Genomic DNA, 21,208 nt, shown 5'->3' on the forward strand with positions numbered 1-21,208 from the left:
AATTGCCTTCCTTGATGAGCATCAACGACCATCATCACCTGGGCACAGTCACACACACACAGCTCCCCTCTACAGTGCTCTACTACTGAAAGTGACTATCATTTCTCTATTCAAGCATATTCATTATTCAAGCATGTGACGTGAATATGATGGAATATGACTAAAGCTCACATTTCACATCACACACTAGCCCCCCCCCCCCCCTTTTTTGAAAATCATATATTTTTATTTCAATGAATCGATTCATATCGTCGGGATTAATATCGATATATGATATATCGTTACATGCCTAGTGTAGACTGGTATGGAAGCCGGGAGAAAGGCATGATGTGTACTGATCAAGTGGCACTAAAGCCAAGAACAACGCAAATGTTTCAGTTAAGGAACTGCATGCAGGTGAGTACTGGAGCACTTACATATAGGTGCTCCAGTACTGTCTGTGCGGTTTCTTATTCAGAAGTGGTTCATAGTTGTTAATTGAATTACTTGGTCCTTCTGAGAGCACTGACCTCCTGGTGGACAGGGGGTCATGAGACCCTGTGTCAACACTGTTAGTTAGAGCTGCAGGTGAGCTTCTCGCTCAGACGGCACTGGTCAGAGTATTGGTTTTCTTTTCTTTATTTCTGTCACTGTTGGCCTCTTGTCTGGTTGTTTAAACATAAATGTCTTCCCTACGTATACTCTTCCCTATTAATCCGTTCTTTGTCTTTCTCCTAGACAAACACTTGCAGGCCAAGTTTGCCTCTGCCAGAGAGTCAAGCATGGAAACGCCTCCCAACGCCACACCACAACCCTTCAGACAGCCAGTGAGTTCACCAACCTCCTCTTGTCGCCCCTTATGTTGCAGCCGGGGTGCATGCGGTCAGGCTTCATGAAACAGTGAATGAGTAATGTTCTTTGTGTTGGCGCCCGTCAGGAAGGTGTCCTTCATGAGCAACGGGCTGCTCCAACACCCCAGTGGAGCTGCTCAATGACGTGTCAATGTCACCAACACAGAAACTCATTTATCTCTCTCTTCGTTTTATATGAATAATCAGTGTTCTCCTCAGTGGGAATTTGTTTCTAATGAGAAAACCTTTAAAAAAAAATCTATAACGCATTGTCTAGAATAAAGTCACATAATTAGGTTTCTGGCTATGTGTTTCAGTAAATTATTGGTTTGTTTAATCACTTCTGACAATACTAATTATGGTATTCTGCAACTTGGCAGAGTAGTAAAAGGCAATAGCATTTTGATCTTTAGTCTCTTAATTTCTCTTTCATTCATTCTACTCTTTATTTCTATTAAAAGTTCTTGTTCAATATGTAATTATGACAGGCCTTGCCTACTGCGTTACAGACATCCTCCAGTGGTTGTAACGGCTACGAAATGTGTTCTATTGTGCTCTTACAGACTGTTCCTTTCTCTTTGTTGAATTTCAAGAGTTTTCTCAATCGGAGATTGAAGAGCTCCATCAAGAGGGCTAAAAGTCAGCCAAAATTGGATCGGACTAGCAGCTTCCGTCAAATGATTTTACCTCGTTTCCGAAGTGCGGACCAAGAGAGGTGAGATCTTTTAGTTAATTGTCCAATTAGCGTGCATAGTCTGTGATTAAAAGCCAAATTGTCCAATTAGCGTGCATTAATGATGATTAAAAGCCATTATGGTGCCCCCCTGTGATGCCATTTACCCAGCCGGGTCATACCAAAGACAATAAGAATGGCCCAATGGGTCCCTGCTTGGCACTCGGTATCAAGGGTTGGATTGGGGGTAAGTCCCTGCGACATACTAGCGTCATGTCCAGGAGTGTACTTGTACATCATGTCCAGGGGATGTACTTGTATATCAAAGCACCTCCCGCCACAGAAACATAGATATGGGCCTGAAAGGCTCGGCTAGGCTTACTGGTTTGTTGTGATGCCATTGTGGTGGTGTTAATGGCCTCTTGTACACAAGTACTGTCACATGCACATGAACACACACAATACGTAGCAAGGTACGGGAGTGAGCTACCCATTGTGTAATTCAGTTGGATCAGCGGTTCTACAAAAATATCTATAAATCCAGAAATACCCATATTGGATAGTCCAATAGAATTACGAGGCATTCGCTCTTATTGCACACATTTTTATGGGATTTATATCAGCCGGCTGTGCTGGGATACACTTCAAATATACTGTAGGTCTCCATACTCCTATGTCTAAATTAATGAGGCCTTTTATCCTGAAGGGCCCAAGGTCACATTGGGATCGGAGCTCCACAAACACACTGTAAAATCTTCCGTGTTTATTCATGATTTGTAACTGGGTTTCTTTTCTATCATTTTTATCCCAACGCATGTTTTCACCCAGTGTCAATCATTCAATCTAATCCTGGGCACTACACTTCCTCTGCCAACCTGGGGGGCAGCAGACTGAACTCATGCTTCAATCTATGCATGAGGAGTCCAATCTGCTTCTTTTCACCTGACGGGGGAGTTTCCCCGGCCAGACATAGTATGTGGAAGGATCACGTTATTCTGCCCAGCAGTCGACCCGGCTGGCCAGGTGGAGGTAGTTTAGAGACCAGGATTTTCTGCATGTGTTTTGTGCGGGTACCTACCCTAGGGGACATGGGGAGAACATGAAAACTCCACACAGAAAGGCATCTTGAGAGGATGCACGATTACACGTGGACCAAATGGTTTACCGCCGGGTCCATTTGGTTATATGAACACTGAGGATTTTACTATGTGGTTTGGATCCAGTCCAGTGACTGCTGCACACATGGGAGACAAAGTGAGAAGGCGGAGTGGGGGGGAAATTATGCTGACACAGATTAAAATAAATAAATAAACAAAGCACAACCCTAGCAGATGCATAATGGACATTTCCAGGGCAGGATGTGTGGGTGTGGGACTGTGGGTGCACCACGAGATGTGATCTCAACATACATCAGACATTCATGATCACATCGAAATGAGGTTGGCTGTAGTCTGCCTTACACGCCATAATTCTCATGAATAAGGGATTTTCATTGTCCAAATTATACAGAACTGAAAAGTGTGACCGCAGACTTACAGGGCATTGCAATATTAGATATAATATATATGGGACAGATAAAAGCTAGACTCTTTATACTAGCAAACCTTAAAAATCACACCCCTGTGAACTGAGCGGTGCAACTATGTACTGTACTGTAGTAGGGTACAGGCTTTAGTTCCGACTGTCATTAGAACAACAACCTACCTCAAACACTAACCTAACCATAACCGCAAGCACGGGAGCAGCGCATGTTCAACCACATGTCCGACCACATGTCCGACCGTTGTTTCCACATGTCGGACCTTTGGTGTGTAGGATCTACGTGTGCATCCCCTATTCCCCTGTAGTACTCGTACTGCACTGTCTGTACTACTCATATACTGTAGGCCTACTGTACTGTACTGTACTGTACTGTATACTCGGTGGTCTGTACTGTACTGCTTGGAAAATGAGAATTTTAGATTACATTCAAAATTGTACCTAGTTTAAAAAGCTGAATTGCCCCCTCCTGCATTGTGACTCACTTTGTGTATTCTCATTTAGTGAGTTCTATGAAATCTTCAATCCTCTTCTATTATCCATAAAGTTGCACTCAGGCAGTATGTTTTCACTGTGAAAGCCACAACTGGAATGCCTTACCTGACAACATGAAGACTTGGCATCAGTACTAATTAAAAACAAACTAAAAAGCCACTCAACACTGTAACCATTGACTACATTTGATCTCATGGACTTCTTAATGCATATAATCACTTCCTTCTCTTCGGTCTCCCCCGAAAAATCCAACTGGTCCAGAACGCTGCAGCCCGCATCATCACCAAAACCCCTGCCATCTCCCACATCACCCCCGTTCTTCACCAACTCCACTGGCTACCCATCAAATACCGCATAGATTACAAGATCCTCCTCAACACATTCAATGCCATCCATAACCTCTCCCCCCCCATACCTGTCTGATCTCATCCATATCAACACTCCCACCCGGTCACTTAGGTCTGCCTCCTCCACCAACCTCACTGTTCCCCCAGCTCGTTTGTCCACCATGGGGGGTAGAGCTTTCAGCCGCTCTGCCCCTCGCCTCTGGAACAGCCTTCCCCCCGACATTCGAAACATGGACTCACTCCCCACCTTCAAATCCCACCTCAAAACTCACCTATTCAGACAAGCTTACTCCCACCTTGAGTAAAAGTCTGCTGCAGGCCTTTGTGTGTATTTTAAACTTGCTTTATTGTATTGTATTTCTTTTCTGTTTTGTTAGGCGACCTTGAGTGACCTGAAAGGCGCCATATAAATAAAATGTATTATTAAAATGTATTATTAATCATGCCTGTTGCATTTGTAATTTTAGCTGACAGGGTGTGGGTGTGTGTATTGTGTAATTGTAACTTTGTATATGTTTTTTTCTTTTATCTATTGTGCTATTTTAATTGTTTTCTGCCAAAGTGACTGCAGATGGAAATTAGATATAAGCTAACTTTGGTGCAGTACATCAAATGGTAACATTTGTGTTTAACCCATCAAAACTGGGAAAGAGCCTAGGTCACTTTTGAAAATGTGTGCAAATATTGAACTCAATTAATTTCATTTCTTCTGGAGGTCCCTGGAACTATATATGTGTGTGTATGTATGTATGTATATATATATATATATATATATATATATATATAGTTTTTTCTTTTTCTTTTTTTCTTCAGAAAACTGTTTATTTTTTTTAATCGACCTCCGGTCTTAATGGGTTTAATACAGTACACGGCCATTACAAAGAAAATAGTAAAGCTTGGTCTCATAGAATTTGCATTTCGAATGTAACGCTTGCAGAGAATTGATCTTACATAAAGCTCTCCCTGTGTCTTCCCAGGACACGTCTGATGCAGAGCTTCAAAGAATCTCACTCCCATGAGTCTCTGCTCTCCCCCAGCAGTGCGGCAGAAGCTCTAGACCTAGTCCTGGACGAAGATGCCGTAATCAAACCTGTCCATTCCAGCATACTGGGACAGGAGTACTGCTTTGAGGTTTTGAACTTATATTTTAACATTGTCTTAAATGTTAACCCGTCCATCCAGTTATTACATTGGCCCGGGGTGCAGTCCGCAGAGAGAGAAAAATGAGATGAGAGAAAAACATAGGACACGACAAAGAAGAATAGTCTCAGTCACACCGTCAGTCAACAGCCTGATCGATTCTCCTGAGCCCTGTGTCTTTCTACCTTTTATTCTTTGTGTCTGACAATTTTATATAGGCTATTCACTAATATTACAAACAGCAATAGTTGTGAATCCATTATGTTAGGGGCACAAACGCACGCACGCATGCGCACACACACACACACACACACACACACGGCTGGCTGGTCGAAGGCAGTTTTGCTCTGGCTGTGATTGTGCATTGCAGAGCCGTGGCTGTGGATGTCAGAGCTGTGAATGAGAACAGGGTTGAGGAAAAGGGATAAAATGGCAGCACCATGTGATCTGCTACCTTCGCTATAGAGGAACCTATAGACACCTTTAGAACATGTTCCAACCTTTTTGTCTAGACGACCTATTCTAGCCCTAGTCATACTGACCTGATAGGCTCCTCTGGCCAATGGGACACCAAGTAACGGCAAAGCTGCCCTCTGGCCAATGGGAAGGGGAGAGGCAAATATCAGACAGACAGTGCAGAGCAACGCAGCAGAGAAGCATGCTCAAAGTCACACTCACGGGGTGACGGGGAGGGAAGCACGGCGCAGGGGGGAGAACACAACGACAAGACACAAACAACGGCCGCGAGGCGTGAGGTTGTGACACACAAACATACACGTTACTAAAATAATAATCGTACTAATATGGGGGGGAGGGAGAACACAATGGAGACAGTGCTTCTTTCACCTGACAAATATCACTGTGGTCATTTCTTATTTTTCTTCTCAGCGACCCCCAGTTTGATATAGCCTGACCCCACCAGATTAAAGATGGGGCGCTATTGCGTTCACAATACAGCCTCCATGGATTGGCGTTGAAACCAATCAGTGGAATCAGTCGAACCAATCAGTGGCAGATACGGGCGGGATCTTGGCGAGACTGGGTGTGACGGCATCGAGAAGCGCCTGTTGAAATTGTATTTCCCCACGCCTTAAAACTGGAAAATCATCTTCTATTCTTGAAAGCAAAGCGAAGGCATGACCTACACATCTGACACGATAGTGAGGTTTTATTGTGTTTTGAATGTTAAACCTAATGCTATCAGGGTGTTCGTTAACACTTTTTCGTTTGCGGGGTTAGTCCTTACTTTCCTGTTGGCGCAGCTACTATAGGTCATGTAGACGTCAATATGATTTAGCACGCCCCAGGTGATGAACAGACGGTCCCATCCAATCATCTGCCTATAGTAGCTTGAAATTTTCAGCGATTGGGCTGCAGAGCTGCTTCCATCTGGCGTAGTCAGGTTAAGTTTGATGAGCATTAGGCCATGACTTCCATTTTATAAAATGTTATCTCTGGGCCCGCAGCCCATGTTGGGAACAAGTTCAATCGAACACATGTATATGCAGGCCCATACTAGCCTGGGTCTACACTCTAGTCTACACCATAAACTAAGCCCATGCCTCCGTTTTTGAGATTTTCTCTTGAATAATAAAACACCACCATAAAAAATGGAACAAATCCAGCCTACGGGATCATGTCTGTTCAATGCAAGGGGTTAGAGGTGAACGACGCACCATGTAACCACCTCCGCCAGCATTCCCCTTCTCCCACAAACGCAAGTTATGTAGCTGCCCGTAATAATTAGTCATTTCCCAGAAGGTAATGCAGAATCATTATGGGATATGATGTTGTCTCCAGTCATTACACATTCTGCATAGGATCTGTATTTACGGTACATGCTTAATTACAGCGTCGCCCAAAGGGTGTACTTTCTGGAAGAGCAGGGAACATGCACAGTGAAATCCAGAGTGTTAATTTTACTCTGAGAGTGATGTAATAGGCCCGACCGTTAAGGGTCAATTATAACACACTTCAATGTACACACCAGATTTGACTGTGTACTGTACATACACCTGGGAGCTGCCTAGTAAAACATTAGCATTTTACTCTTAGTAATTATGCAGCTCCACTGTGACCGTTGGGAATTATGAGTGCCTTGCTCAAAGTGGATCTATGCAGGTCAGGAGTTTTAAGAGTGTTTATCATACCCCCACCCCCCCACACACATTTAGTGTGCGTTAAATTTTAAATAAATACGGGCATGTAAACCTTGAAATTATTTTGTCACAAGCTCTTAATACTTTTCATTGGTTAAATGTTTAAAAAACCCTCAAGACAGACTTACTCCTGTATCCACTGTCAACCTTTTCAGAAAAGGTTTCTGCCTGCCGGGGATAATAGTGTGTGCTTTGTGTCTGCAGGTGACAACTAATTCAGGGACAAAATGCTTTGCGTGTCGTTCAGCTTCAGAGAGGGACAAATGGATCGAGAATTTGCAGCGAGCTGTCAAACCGAACAAGGTACAGTAAGACATTGAGAGAGTGTAAGAAGAGAGTGTAACTAAACGGGTGAACAAAATAATAACATCTGAATTGAGGCCAAACGTTCTCTCATCTCAAGAGAGAAACGAAAAGTATTTAGTGGGGAAGTGACACCATTTATAATATGTATTTCTTTCATAGGATAACAGCAGAAGAGTGGAGAATGTGCTCAAGCTGTGGATCATCGAAGCTCGGGACCTTCCGACGAAGAAACGGTACTATTGTGAGCTGTGTCTGGACGACATGCTGTACGCACGCACCACCAGCAAGCCCCGCACAGACACCGTGTTCTGGGGAGAGCACTTTGAGTTCAACAACTTGCCGACAATCCGTAGCCTTCGTTTGCACCTCTACAAAGAAACGGACAAAAAAAGACGCAAGGTACATTAAGTCTATTCATTCTACACTTCATTTTCCATTTATCCATGACACAGATATGTGCGAAATGTCTTTCTATACTGTACTGTAGTGAAATAAGTTGTACTGTTACGTAAGGCACATTTAAAACATTCTTTATTGTAAGATTTCAACTTTCAACTCTATGGTTGGCATAGAGGCATTGTAATGAGCACCAATATTCACTTACATTACAAAGTCGTTTTTTGTTTCTATCTCATGAATATTAATAATTAAATTGTGTAATAGCAAAATAATACACAAAAGAGAGTAATTTAGTCCCAACGTCCTTTGGGGTATTTGATTTTATTTATTTTTTGTCACTGCACATTTGCACATAGTATGTGAAATGTGTCTTCTACATTTTACCCATCCTAACTATAAGCAGTAGGGACACGTCCCGGTCTAGGGGAACCAGGACGAAACATATGTTGTGGAAAACACTGACCTTCCCAGCTCGAAGAACCGCCGTCCAAACAGTATAATTTCCCATCATTTATTTAATTTTTCTTACAACATAACGCTACAGTACATATCTGTCTCACTGACATCCTTTTAAAGTTGGAGCCATCCACTGGGCACCAATCCGGTCTGCTACTGGCACTCCTCCTCCTCCAATCATCCCCCCCCCCCCCCCCCCCCCCCCACACACACACACACACACACACACACACGGGGGCGATATCGTCCGGTACTGATAATCTGAGAATGTGACCGATATTATCTGTAAATCCCTAATAAGCGGTGGTGCTGTACCATGTGATATTGGCACTGGTGTGCCTTTGGTCTCATGCTTATGACCACAGCAAACCAGTGCCCATATCTTACAATATACTGTAGCACAGTAAAAAAAATATTGGGGACATTTTCGACGCTGTCGGGTAGAAACATCTCAACTGCATATTCTATAACTTGTGTTTTTTTCCCGTAAATGAATGTCCTATAGTTGATCATATTACAGCGTCAAAGGTAGTACGTCCACTAGCTCAGAACGCGGTGTGTACGAAGCCATGCATTCCGAGCTTGTCGATCTGCTACGTCTGTTAGTTTTTAATTTCTGGACATGTAGTTTCTACCCGACAGAGGTAATTATACTTCAAGTAAGACACGTACTGAAAATGGCTCAAATACAAGCTCAAAATACATTGTGATATTGCATGTTTTGAGCTTGTAGATGAGCTATTTTAGCATTTTTTATTTTATTTTAAACTAAATTTGTGAAAAAGGATCTCTCGCAGTAATAAAACGTATTTTAATCATGCAAGTGGTAGTGTGCGGGTATAATCTTTCCACATTCATCTCACCTATTTTGAACCAAATTAAAATATTTTACACATTTACCAAAAATGTGTAAAAAACAATTTGTGCATTTAGCAAAAATGTTTAACCAAATTATTTAATTGCGAAATATAAAATATATCAGACAGTGTACCTTTCCCAATAAAGAAGAGCATGCATTTATTTCAATCTGACCTAGGTATATAACACATCTCTACCGGCGAAAAAAGGTCATGATCAGAGTGGGGGTATATCAAGGATTTTCCTCAGATACCCCCCCCCCCCTCCCTAGTAAATCAAACCCTAATATAGTCATTCATGTAAATTGATAATTCATATAAGTAAGGAACAACTGTGTACTTGAACCTGTAGTGATTCTATTTTATTTCCCAATCAAGGAAAAGAGCACATACCTTGGCCTGGTGAGCATCCCCATCTCCAGCATCACCGGCAGACAGTTTGTAGAGCAGTGGTATCCCGTCATACAGTCCAGTGTCTTGGCCAAGAGTGGCGGCGTCGGGAGTGGCAAAGTAATCAATGCCTCGCTCCGTGTCAAGTCCCGCTATCAGACAATGAACATCCTCCCCATGGAGCTGTACAAGGAGTTTGCCGAGTACACCACCAACAACTACCGAACACTGTGCGCCGTCCTGGAGCCGCTGCTCAGCGTCAAAAGCAAAGAGGAGGTAGCGTTTGCCCTGGTGCACATCCTGCAAAGCACAGGGAAGACCAAGGTGAGGTCGGTGGCAGTGGTCAAAAACATGTAACATGTTTATGTTTATCTTTATCTTATTCATGTTCCTCTCTATTCTAATTTGACCTGGTGCCCCAGTTTACACTCTGAAAACCTGTGGCTTGGAAGAGAAAGCTTTTTATCCATAATTCTTGTTGCAAACAACTAGTCCTGCATACTGTCTAATTTGCAATCATATATGTATCCTATGCACATTTCAGTGCCGGAACCTCGTCAGGAAAATCAACACAGAATCTTTGCAATATAGTATACACAGATTGATGTCCCTTTCCTACGCACCAGTCTCAAGAACTAGATGGTGTGAAGTGTTCTTCTGATCCAACATTAGTGCACCAAAAATAGTAGAATATCATGCTGTTTCACGTGAGAGAAAGTATCACAAAGAAAGCCAAAATCATACAAAATGAAGTGGCTATCCTATATACTGTACATAAATGATGCTGATGGTGAAAAAATCTGAGAACTGCAACATGGGGCAAAACCAGCATCAGTGTTTAACCTTTATTTTGGAGTGAATGCGCTATGTTGGGAATGTCCTAGATCCCATTGTAATAATCGGTGGGATCTGAAGAATAAATAATGACTTGTCTATAGGAGGATGTATTTTTATTTTCATGCTGCACAGAAAGTGCTACATATAAACGGCCCTTTCGCTTATAGTGTCATCCAAAAACACAAATGCAATGGTAAATTAATGTAACTAAATGATATTAACAAATTACCCCCAAGCAAATAATAACAAAATAAAATTACAATTGAACAATAACTTTCTTTGGGATAATATAATGTAAAATACGGTAGTATACTGTATATTTGCCACACAATAATCATAGGTTGTAATAATTCTGTCCAAGACTACATTCACTTGTGTCAAGCTGTATACCATGAAATGATGATGAGTTTGAATCTGTCCCAGGCCTGCATTGACACCCATTCACCTTTGTGACTATCTATACATTGTGTGTTTTTTTTATTATAATTATTATCTTGTGACCGATCTCTTTTCAGGAGTTCCTGTCTGATATGGCGATGAGTGAGGTTGACCGATACATGGACCGGGAGCATATGATCTTTCGGGAGAACACCCTTGCAACTAAGGCTGTCGAAGAGTACCTCAAATTGATAGGTCACAGATACCTCAAGGATGCCGTAGGTAAAACACTGTGTAATGTAGTATTTTCACTGCAGATTTCAATTCTGTCACCATGGACACAAGCTGGTCTAGGGGTGGAAGATTGGAGGAATGGGTGGTGCTTACCTATTGTCTTTGGGCCCTTTTTCACAAAAGTAACTGATTCTAGAACTGGTTCCGTTTTAGATTCTTGGAACCTTGGTGCTTTCACGGAACCGGTGGCCATCTTTTGGTTCCAGTTCCAAACCAACTTTTAGGGTTTTGATTTCCAGTGGAAAAACTCTGAACTGGTTCAATATTGGGTGGGAAAAAATTACTGAACTGTAATATATAATATGAAACATCTTTACATTGGACAAAACATTTTCAGATGGGGGGGGGGGGGGGGGGGGTCGGCAGCCAAATTTTACTTTGGGCTGTCCCAATGTTTGAGAACTATTGATTTTGAAGGTATTTGCAGAATCGCCCTCAGGTCTTAAAGAAGCGGTGTTGCATCTTGATTGCATGAAGCAATAGTAATAATAAATCACAATAATGAAAACGTGTTTATCTTATAGGTGACTTCATTCGAGCCTTATACGAGTCTGAGGAGAATTGTGAGGTGGACCCCATGCGTGTCCCCCCCTCAGTCCTTGCAGACCATCAAGCCAATCTCCGCATGTGTTGTGAGCTGGCACTCTGCAAGGTCATCAACTCTCTGTGGTCAGTATTACCATTACAGCCATACAGTGTCACGGAATGTGATGATTTTATTGGCTGAGCACAGACTGATGATGTGATTTTTTTGTTGCCCATCGTAGTGCTTATTTTGTTGATTCATACTGTAAAAATCACACTCATGTGATGAAGTGAGGGGCGCTATTATCATCATACATCAGCCAATCAAATCATCACATTCCGTGCTACGGACACACACACACACACAGCTGTGCATAGTCCATTTTGTGCTGAATATTTTATCACGATGATAAATAAAATAAAAGGCAATCTTATTTTTATTATTTTTTTCTCCCTAGCATATTTCCTCGGGAGTTAAAGGAAGTTTTTGCCTCATGGAGAGCCAGATGTGCTGAACGGGGGAGGGAAGACCTTGCTGACAGCCTCATCAGTTCTTCCCTCTTTCTTCGCTTTATGTGCCCCGCAATTATGTCCCCTTCCCTCTTTAACCTCACCCAGGAGTACCCTGCTGAACGTACCTCTCGCACACTCACACTTATAGCCAAGGTGATTCAGAACCTGGCCAACTTCAGCAAGTGAGTCACTACCTTCTTTTCCCACCGTTATGGCAGCTATAACATTCTAAATATATTCTACTGGACCTATGGTATGTTGGGGACTGACATTATTCTTGGAATTCAGTGACAGCAAACTCACATTTCAGACTGCTACCGCGTCTGCGCGTCATATACTAAAAAATATATTGTCAGGTCCAAAGTGAATAGCACTGGGAAGTGCCATTTTTTTTGCAAATAAATATTTTTATATGGACAATCCAATTTATAATAATTAAATATGTATGTTTTTATACTTTAATCGTTCTGGCACCCCGAGATGTACAGACAAGGTTCAGAAATAATTAATTGATAGAGTGCACAGTACCTCAAACAACACTCAATCAACACGACAATTTGTTTAGAGCAGATTACTGTAGATGAGTCATTAATAATGATTAAAACAAGCAATAATCATCATATTGCTTGTTTTAAATCACAAATGGAAATAGAGAAGAGATGCCAATGTACTGTATAAGAATATGCATTAATAGCATCAATTAAGCTACATTTATTGTTTGACTAGATTTCCAAACACAATAAGAACAGCTATGTACATGCAGTACAGAGTGGACAAATTAGGAATGAGTGTTAACTTCAACACACAAGTTATGTATATAAAATGAACAGTGAACAGAGCTGCATATGTTGTTGTTTGTTTGTATGTGTTTATTGCTCCTAGAGGCTGTTCTCATCATCACGTTAAAAGCAAACTATATTGTGCTTCAGTAGTGCTATTTTTAAATGTTTGTTTCACTTGACCTTTTAAAAAGGGTAGGCGTCCAAAGGCGTCCTGTGGCACTGAGTGAGTTTTAAAGAAGGCAAGCAATTACTATTGATGGTATTGAAAGCTGACCATATTGTGCATCATGAAAAGATACTCTTATGAGTATGACACTTTAACTCGGCTGCGCATGTTATGTTAAGGATTAGCACTATAGAAAGAGTAGAACTGGCACATCTACTGGATGGCAGGTGCAGGACCAAACGGTGGATAAGGCAATACCAGTAAGACATGCACGCATCCGCCTGGATGACAGTAGACTGCTGGGTGAGCGCTGGCGCTTTGGAATGGGGGTCAGATCAACATATCCGCCTGGGTGACAGCAGACTGCTGGGCAAGCGCTGGTGCTTTGGCATGGGGAGTAAGATCTTAATTTTCGGGAACTCTAGTTTTTGCCGGGTGTGGCTGCACTAATAACTTTGGGGCAGGCCCGCCTAGAATTTAAATGGACACTAGGTCTCGGGCTAAAGATAAAAAATAATGTTTCTGTCCTCTTTATTTCCATGACTTACCTGTCTTTGTCATTTATCCACCTCTATAGATTTGGACCTAAGGAAGAATACCTATATTTCATGAATGAGTTTCTGGAGATGGAGTGGGGCTCCATGCAGCAGTTCCTCTATGAGATTTCCAACATGGAGACGGGGGGCAACGCAGGCGGGTTCGAGGGCTACATTGATCTGGGCAGAGAGTTGTCCATGCTCCACAGCTTACTCTGGGAAGTCATGGGCCAGCTCAGCAAGGTAAGTGAAATTGTAAAAAAGAAAAAAGGGGGGAAAAGCCACTAAAGAAACAGGATTTGACCTCTAATAGAAGGCTGAGTATTTGTAAATCTCGCCGGAGCTGGCTTTTTTTTTCTTTTCTTTTTTTGTAATAGTTGCCGACGGGAATGGGTGATCAAAAGAAAACCTGCAGGGTTTTTCTTGCGGACACACTACATACATCTGGAATAAAGCAGTTGTACTGTAGTAATGTAGTCATTTTGAAACGTGCTTGCTGACAGGGACGTGTACATGCATTATTTAATCGAGGCTTACTGCTTGACAGTAGGTTATTTATAAATTATTTATTAATGACCTACTGTCAAACTGTAAGCCCAGCGTGCCGCTGTCTGTGGTGCTATAATGGCCATCTCTCTGTCTCTCTCTCTCTCTCCGTTTGCAATATCTTTCCGTCCCAATGGAAATATTGCAGGATTATGCTGGACTGGACGGTAATATTGCAGGATTATGCAGGTCTAAGGCAGGAGTGGGCCGGTGGTCAGAAATAAATCACAAGTGCTCAGAAATGATACCATTGTGGGCGCTGGTAGGAATGGTCAGAAATCCAACTGGATCGGGCGGGAGCGGGACTAAAGGCCTATTCATAGTCCAGTTCTCGGTGATAAAGTGACCAGACCACCGCTATCACCGAAAACTACAACAATATGTCACTGAGCCGCGGTGAACAGCAGACCACCGCTCTCCCCAGCCCTTCTCTCTGTTTTAACTCGGTCACCGAGACTCGCTTCAGGCCATGTGATTGGTCTAAATTGTTATGTTGTGCTGGCTATAGTATACATTAGAATAGTTGCAATGAGAGCTCAGATCGCAAAACCACCACGGAGCATAGCCGGGCAGCTGTCCTCCTGGCCGTGACGAGTGTATGTGTGGGGTGACAGAAGAACGGGGAGGCGGGGTTCGTCGGCTCGCAGTATAGCCAGCACAACACAAGTAGCTCCCCCCATTCCTCCGCCTCTCCGTTCATCTGAATTTCTGGGTAAAAACGGGGATACAGATATAGGCTCACACTCAGAATAAAAGTCCCTCTCACCCACACATTTTGTCCAATGTATTCATGTACTGTAGTAGTATAGTTTATTTGATATGGACAGTTACACATTCACATGTCATTAACACTGAATTAACAACCATCCAATATTGTAGCTTATGCTAATTGGCAACACTCCAGGGCCATCTCCCTAGGAGGGTCTATGATGGAAAGTGTAACTCTGGATTAGAATAAAAAATGTGGTCTGTAAAATGATTCTGTTTCACTCACTGGCTCATAATGTTGTTCAAACCTCCTTCAGGATGCCATTCTGAAACTTGGACCTCTGCCACGGTTACTGAACGACATCAGCGTAGCCCTGAGAAACCCTCAGCTCCACACGCCAGCCAATCACCAGCCGGAAAGACAGAAGGATCGATTCTTCTCCCGGCCGTCTTTCAATCGCCTGATGTCGTCGGATTTCCAAAACCTTATGATGCGTGACTTAAACAGGTGATGGGATTTCTACTTAACCCATTTTGGGCGGGAACCCCTTTTGGTGTTATGTTATTCTTTAGCTATTGAAAAATAGCATTTTAGAAAAATCGTGAAAATGTGCCTCAAATCTTTGAATATATATTATTTCAGGGTTTCAGTTTTTAACTCAAATCTTTGCTTCTGGAGGGTCCCTGCCTGGAACAACATATTTTCAGATGGGGGTCGGTGGCATGTTAATGGGTTAATGTGGTGTGTTCCTTTGTATAATAGCCTCTCTTATTGAGTTGTGATGAAATGAATGAGTGGCAGTCAAATCCCCTTTATATTTATATTCTGGAATATGGCAGAAAACAGTGCAGGCAGAATTTGAGAGACTTAGGAAGGATAACAGGATTCTATATAAGCCCATAAAAGCTACATGTGATCACAACAGTGAACATCGTAAAGAGTTATATTTGGTCGTGCACCGGTAAGTAAGTAAGTAAGTAGCCTTGCCGAGCCATGAGGCCCATAGGGCAGGAGCCTATCTCCTGTTTCTGTAGCGTGAGGCAGCTTGATGTACAAGTACACCCCCTGGACATGACGCTAGTATGTCGCAGGGACTTACCCCCAATGCTGAGTGTCAAGCAAGGAGGCACTGGGTCCCATTTTTAGAGTCTTTGGTATGACCCGGCCGGGGATCGAACCCCGACCTCCCAGTCTCAGGGCGGACACTCTACCACAAGGCCACTGAGCTGGACCGTGCACCGGTGACATGCTGAAATTAGCCGATCTACAAGCTCAAAATGCATCGCTCAGAGACATTGTGAGCTTGTGGATTGGCAATTTTTGGTGCCGACACCAGCGTGCGACCACTACATACTTTATACTCATACTGTAAGTATAAATTGCCATTCACCATGTGATTCTTTTGGTTCCGTTTCTGCAGCTCTATAGACATCTCCCGCCTGCCCTCCCCCACAACGGGGGTATCCGCTGTGGAAGCCCTCTCCTCTCATCTCAACATGAGGCGCCAACCGGAGCGAGACCTCCGTTCGTCCAGAGAAGTGTTCTATGTGACCCGGCCGCCCTTGGCTCGATCCAGCCCTGCATACTGCACGAGCAGCTCAGACATCACTGAGCCTGACCCAAAGGTACTGTAATTTTGTCTGTCTTCGTTCCCACGACCCTGTCAGAGCATCTCTCATGACCCAGTTTTGGCGCCAAAAATGAAATAAAGCTCTAAATGTTTTTTCATATGGTTTATTATTATAATTATATTATAATAATAATATATATTTTTAACTTTTTTTCTAACTTTTTTCTTTTTTTGGGGGTAACATTTTTACATACAATTTCAAACTCAAGACTGCACTGTTACAATAAGTATGACCTTTTATCTTTTCCCCTCGAAGATCCACAGTGTTAACAAAAGTGTCTCCATGATGGACCTCCAGGACTCCCGGATGAACAGCATCTCCAACCTCAACTCCGTGGGGGACATGCTCGCCTCCTCGCAGGCCTCCATCGCCGGCCTGGGCCACAGCTTCGGCAACCTGCAAGGCCCGGGCGGAGGCGGAGGCGGCGGTCCGCTTCGCATGGGAAGCGGGCATATGTCCGCCCCGGGCACGGGGGGCAGCGGGGGCTCCGCTCTGAGGCTGAGCCAGATGGGACACATAGGAGGCCCGACCGAGTCGCTCTCCCAGCAGCAGCAGCAGGCGGCGGCGGCCATGCACTACCCGCTGTCCTTCCAGAACCCCCTGTTCCATCTGGCCGCGCAGAACTCCCCGACTCAGCCCCAGCCTGCTCCCCCTCCTCTGCTGCTCGCCCCGGAGCCCGAGAACGGCCACCACAACGACTACACGCAGGTACTATTGACAATTTAGGCATTTAGCACTTCATCCAGAGCTACTTACAGTAAGCAAGAACAACACATGGTAATGCATCAAATGCATAGAAAATCATTAAATGTCATTAAATACATAAAAATCACACGCATGTGAAGTGAGTGGTGCAACTCTGTGTGGGGGTAGTCATCAAGAATCATAAGTAAGCCAAGAACCTAATATCCATCCAACAGTAGAATATCTGTACAATGAATGAGTATACACTATACATAGTGCTATGTCTACTCTACATACAATTCTATCTAAAAACGCGGCCCAGTTCCAGCGAGCCTTCCTGTGTCCGAAACGGTCGAGAAGTGACAGAGTTACCGTGTTGCAACTTTTCGTGCTCGGACATACATTCATACAGACACACATAGCTTGAGTTGAGCCTTTGCATATGCCTGTAAGGTCGTCGGGGCTAGGGTAGATGGCAGGTAGTTGGCACAGGTTGGTACGATTACAAATTTGATGATGAATTGTCACACAAATAATTGTGGTTTTTATGCGTCGCATTTAATAATATACTGTCAAAAATAGCGGAAATTAAGCTTGTAGATATGCTTTTTCCGCTATTTTAGTCAAACGTTTGAAAATGTACTGTATGAACATTGAAACCATTACGGTATGACAATTATGCACACTAAATAACTGTGGGGGTGATTGGGTGATTACGGTATTTGATAATTGTGACAGGGCTACGCGCAGGCCTTTGGCAACAGCGCCTTCTCCCGCAGCGAGGACCTGTCGGCGCTACGGTCACAGAGCAGCCTGGTGCAGCCCAGCATCGTCCACTCGCACAGCTACAGTGATGATTTCACCCGGCAGAATCAGAGCAACGATTACGCCTGGCGCCAGCTGTCACTGCAAGTGCAGGTAGGTGGCCTGTTTGATGCCCGAGGCATACATTTGCCGTTTCACTTCATTTACATTATGTGATGGACAACCATCCATGCGGGCACACTAAAACCCAAACAATATGCGGATTATGCTCCGAATGGATACCATTTTAATTGACATTTGTATTTCCTCTTAAGTTTAACAGGTTCTCTTCTCTCTCATCATCCGGAAATAAAATGTAATATAAAAGTTAAGCCTTTATTCAATCAAGGGATATACTGGGATAATCAACGCGTCGTGTGGTTTAAAAAAAATGATGCATGATGTAGGGGTTCATGATGGCATTTGCCGAGTGTATTATGTTTCCAGTTGATTATCTTGCTCATACCATGGCCACTTACCAACAATTAAACTGTCTTCATCCATATGCAGCTCTTTAGTTGGAACTTGAACTTTGTGCTGGCACTAAATCTTTGTCAACCTTGGAATAAATGTTACCTTACAACTGAACTCCAACTGCATGCAGTGGGAGAAGCGTCACAACTGTGTCTGGTGAAAATATCTTTTCACAACGTCAGAACACATACATTTTGTGTTCCTTAAAACGTGTAACTTAGTAATGATTGTTCTTCCACATTGTTCTATCAAATTATAGATATGTTTTGATTGTATTTCCACATTCTTCTCCCTGCAGAGTTTCATTAGGATTAGTACTAGGCATCAAAGGTGTGCTTTTATCTATATATAATGCACATCCTCCGGCCATACAGAATAATTTATTATCAGTGGCCATGCAGTACAGCAGGGGTTCTCAACGTTTTTTGGCTGGGGACCCCCGGAAATGCTTTGGCCATGTCTCGTGATAAAAGACCTCTTTCACCAGGACTGAAATGTTTCTTCATAGGAAGATTAACCAAAGTCCAAATAAAAGGGGCTTTATATTATTTTCCCATTAAAGGTGCCTTAATGTACATTTTGTACGGATAAAAATGCTATGTGTAAATGTTTAGATACCTTTTTGTTTCTTTATTCTTTCTTCCTCCCCCCCTCCCCCCTTGATCCCCATGCCCCCCCCCCCCCCCCTCTAAAACTAATTTCACCCAATGTTTTGCATCTGTAAATCATGTGATGTGAAAACAAAGATAGTTCTATTCTTCTGATTCTAAACCTGAATCTTATACATCTACTTTGTATCACAGGTTTGATAGCAGTTCATGTACTGTATGTGAATAAACGCATCAGTCCACTGATGCAATGATTTCCATTACTTTGACAGAGCCTGGATATAGACTGACAGAAAATGTCAGTACCCACATCATCCATTTCATCGTATGTAAAGTGCTGTACAGTACATTCAGGTTTGAAGACATAATAAGTGCAATATAAGTGCAATATCACATTTGTGATACCCGTTTGATGTTAAAGTGGTGGCATTTGACTTGCTATAAAGAACTGAGGCAGGATGATTGTATGTTATTGTCGCCAATGTGTTTTGCTTTACAGGGAGATAAGTGACAACATAGTTTGCTCTCAAAACATTTTATCACTGTATAAAAAGGATTCTTTTGTTCCTGTGTTCATGTACATGTTCGTGTACATGTTCGTGCCCAGCGGCTACTGGCTTGCAATCACCCCCCCCCCCCCTCATTGCCTCAATGCATCGGTGACCAGATGGATTCTTTTTGGGCCAAGTCTGTCTACTGTAGCTTGCTGATAATTTCTCTGTTGGTTCCATTGTCACTTCCCAAGGAGTCTCTCCAGCAGCAGCTTCTTATGGGCCTGACGTCGCAGACGCCCACCGGCACGGGCACCCCCGCGTCCTTGGCCACGCCGCCTACGACCGTCCACCCCGTCCGCCACACGTCCGCCGTGCCGCAGCACCTCAGGTCACAGCGGTCCTTTAACTCGCCCACGGGCACGCCCCCCAGAGCTCGCCCCCAGAGCAGGAACCTCCTCCTGGAGTCTTCGGAAGCGAGCTTTGGCGGCAGCCAGGCGCTGCCTCGGCCACTGCAGCCTCAGCCATCGCCGCAGCCACAGCCGTCACTGCAACAACAGCCAATGCTGCAGCCACAGCCGTCACTGCAGCAGCAGCAGCAGCAACAGCAGCAGCAACAACAGCAGCAGCAGCAGCAGCAGCAACTGCAGCAGCAACAGCAGCAGCAACAGCAGCAGCAGCAGCAACAGCAGCAGCAGCAGCAGCAGCAACAGCAGCAACAGCAGCAGCAGCAGCAGCAGCAACTGCAGCAGCAACTGCAGCAGCAACTGCAGCATCAGCAGGAGGCTAAGGTTAGTACATTTACTCAAGTACTGTAGCCTACTTAAGTGAAATGTTGAGGTATTTTATTTTTTACTTTGCTTCGAGTATTTCCAATTTTCAGTACATTTACAATTAAAAAAAAAATTGAAATCTTGTTACTAGATACTTTGAAAATAGCCGATCATCAAGCTCACTATGTGTCACGATGCGACCAAGCCCCAGGGAGGCTCTCCAGCATTGAAGCATTCGGCCCTAGTGGTTAGAGTGTGAACTGCAGGCGGACCCGTGGATTCATGACCGTGCAGCTGGGCTTTAACATTGAGCACTCGTTTGCACTTCCGCATTTGCCCACCAAACTTTGGTGGCCAAATGCGGAACAATACTTATATACCGGTACTTAATACTATAATAACAATACTTTTGTACTTTTACTCAAGTCAATTTTGAATTCCGTACTTTACTTTGATACTTTTTCAGTAAAAAGTACTTTTTCCACCTCTGCCTGCAGGAGCCACAGTCTCTGACGTCACTGACGGACAGCCCGGCTCCGGGCCTTCCTTACCAGACGAGCTCAGCCAAGGAGAACCAGAACCAGACCCAGGGCCCAGGGCCTGCTGCAGCAGCAGAGGAGGCTACCGACACACCCACCAAAAGCACCAAGAAGCCTCCGCAGTCACAGCTGCAGCCCCCGCAGCCTCACCTGCTCAAACCAGTTGTCAACAAACAGGTGAATGTGATGAAGCCTAACGTATGCTTCAGCCGCTGCTGAAGCATACGGTCCACGACCAAAACATGCGTCCCCACTGTTTGGGAAACAGTGGGGACGCATTTTGGTCCCGGTCCACGACCAAAACATGCGTCCCCACTGTTTGGGAAA

At 43.7% G+C, this 21,208-nt stretch overlaps 1 protein-coding gene across 1 annotated transcript in view; it reads left to right on the forward strand.

Moving 5' to 3' along the window:
- The first annotated feature begins 743 nt into the window (after nt 1-743).
- syngap1a (synaptic Ras GTPase activating protein 1a) overlaps nt 744-21,208 on the forward strand; it is a 28,502-nt gene continuing 8,037 nt past the window's right edge. The window contains exons 1-16 of the mRNA XM_080787583.1: nt 744-806; nt 1,424-1,545; nt 4,862-5,015; nt 7,388-7,486; nt 7,649-7,888; nt 9,580-9,915; nt 10,944-11,088; nt 11,625-11,769; nt 12,084-12,320; nt 13,664-13,865; nt 15,194-15,384; nt 16,298-16,502; nt 16,764-17,216; nt 17,943-18,110; nt 19,824-20,354; nt 20,849-21,058. Of these exons, the coding sequence (XP_080643709.1) occupies nt 762-806; nt 1,424-1,545; nt 4,862-5,015; nt 7,388-7,486; nt 7,649-7,888; nt 9,580-9,915; nt 10,944-11,088; nt 11,625-11,769; nt 12,084-12,320; nt 13,664-13,865; nt 15,194-15,384; nt 16,298-16,502; nt 16,764-17,216; nt 17,943-18,110; nt 19,824-20,354; nt 20,849-21,058 (3,483 nt within the window). The 5' untranslated portion in view covers nt 744-761. The remainder of the gene's footprint in view (nt 807-1,423; nt 1,546-4,861; nt 5,016-7,387; nt 7,487-7,648; nt 7,889-9,579; nt 9,916-10,943; nt 11,089-11,624; nt 11,770-12,083; nt 12,321-13,663; nt 13,866-15,193; nt 15,385-16,297; nt 16,503-16,763; nt 17,217-17,942; nt 18,111-19,823; nt 20,355-20,848; nt 21,059-21,208) is intronic.

Source organism: Protomyctophum bolini, assembly GCF_963924005.1.
Source record: "Protomyctophum bolini genome assembly, chromosome: 17".
NCBI lineage: Eukaryota > Metazoa > Chordata > Actinopteri > Myctophiformes > Myctophidae > Protomyctophum > Protomyctophum bolini.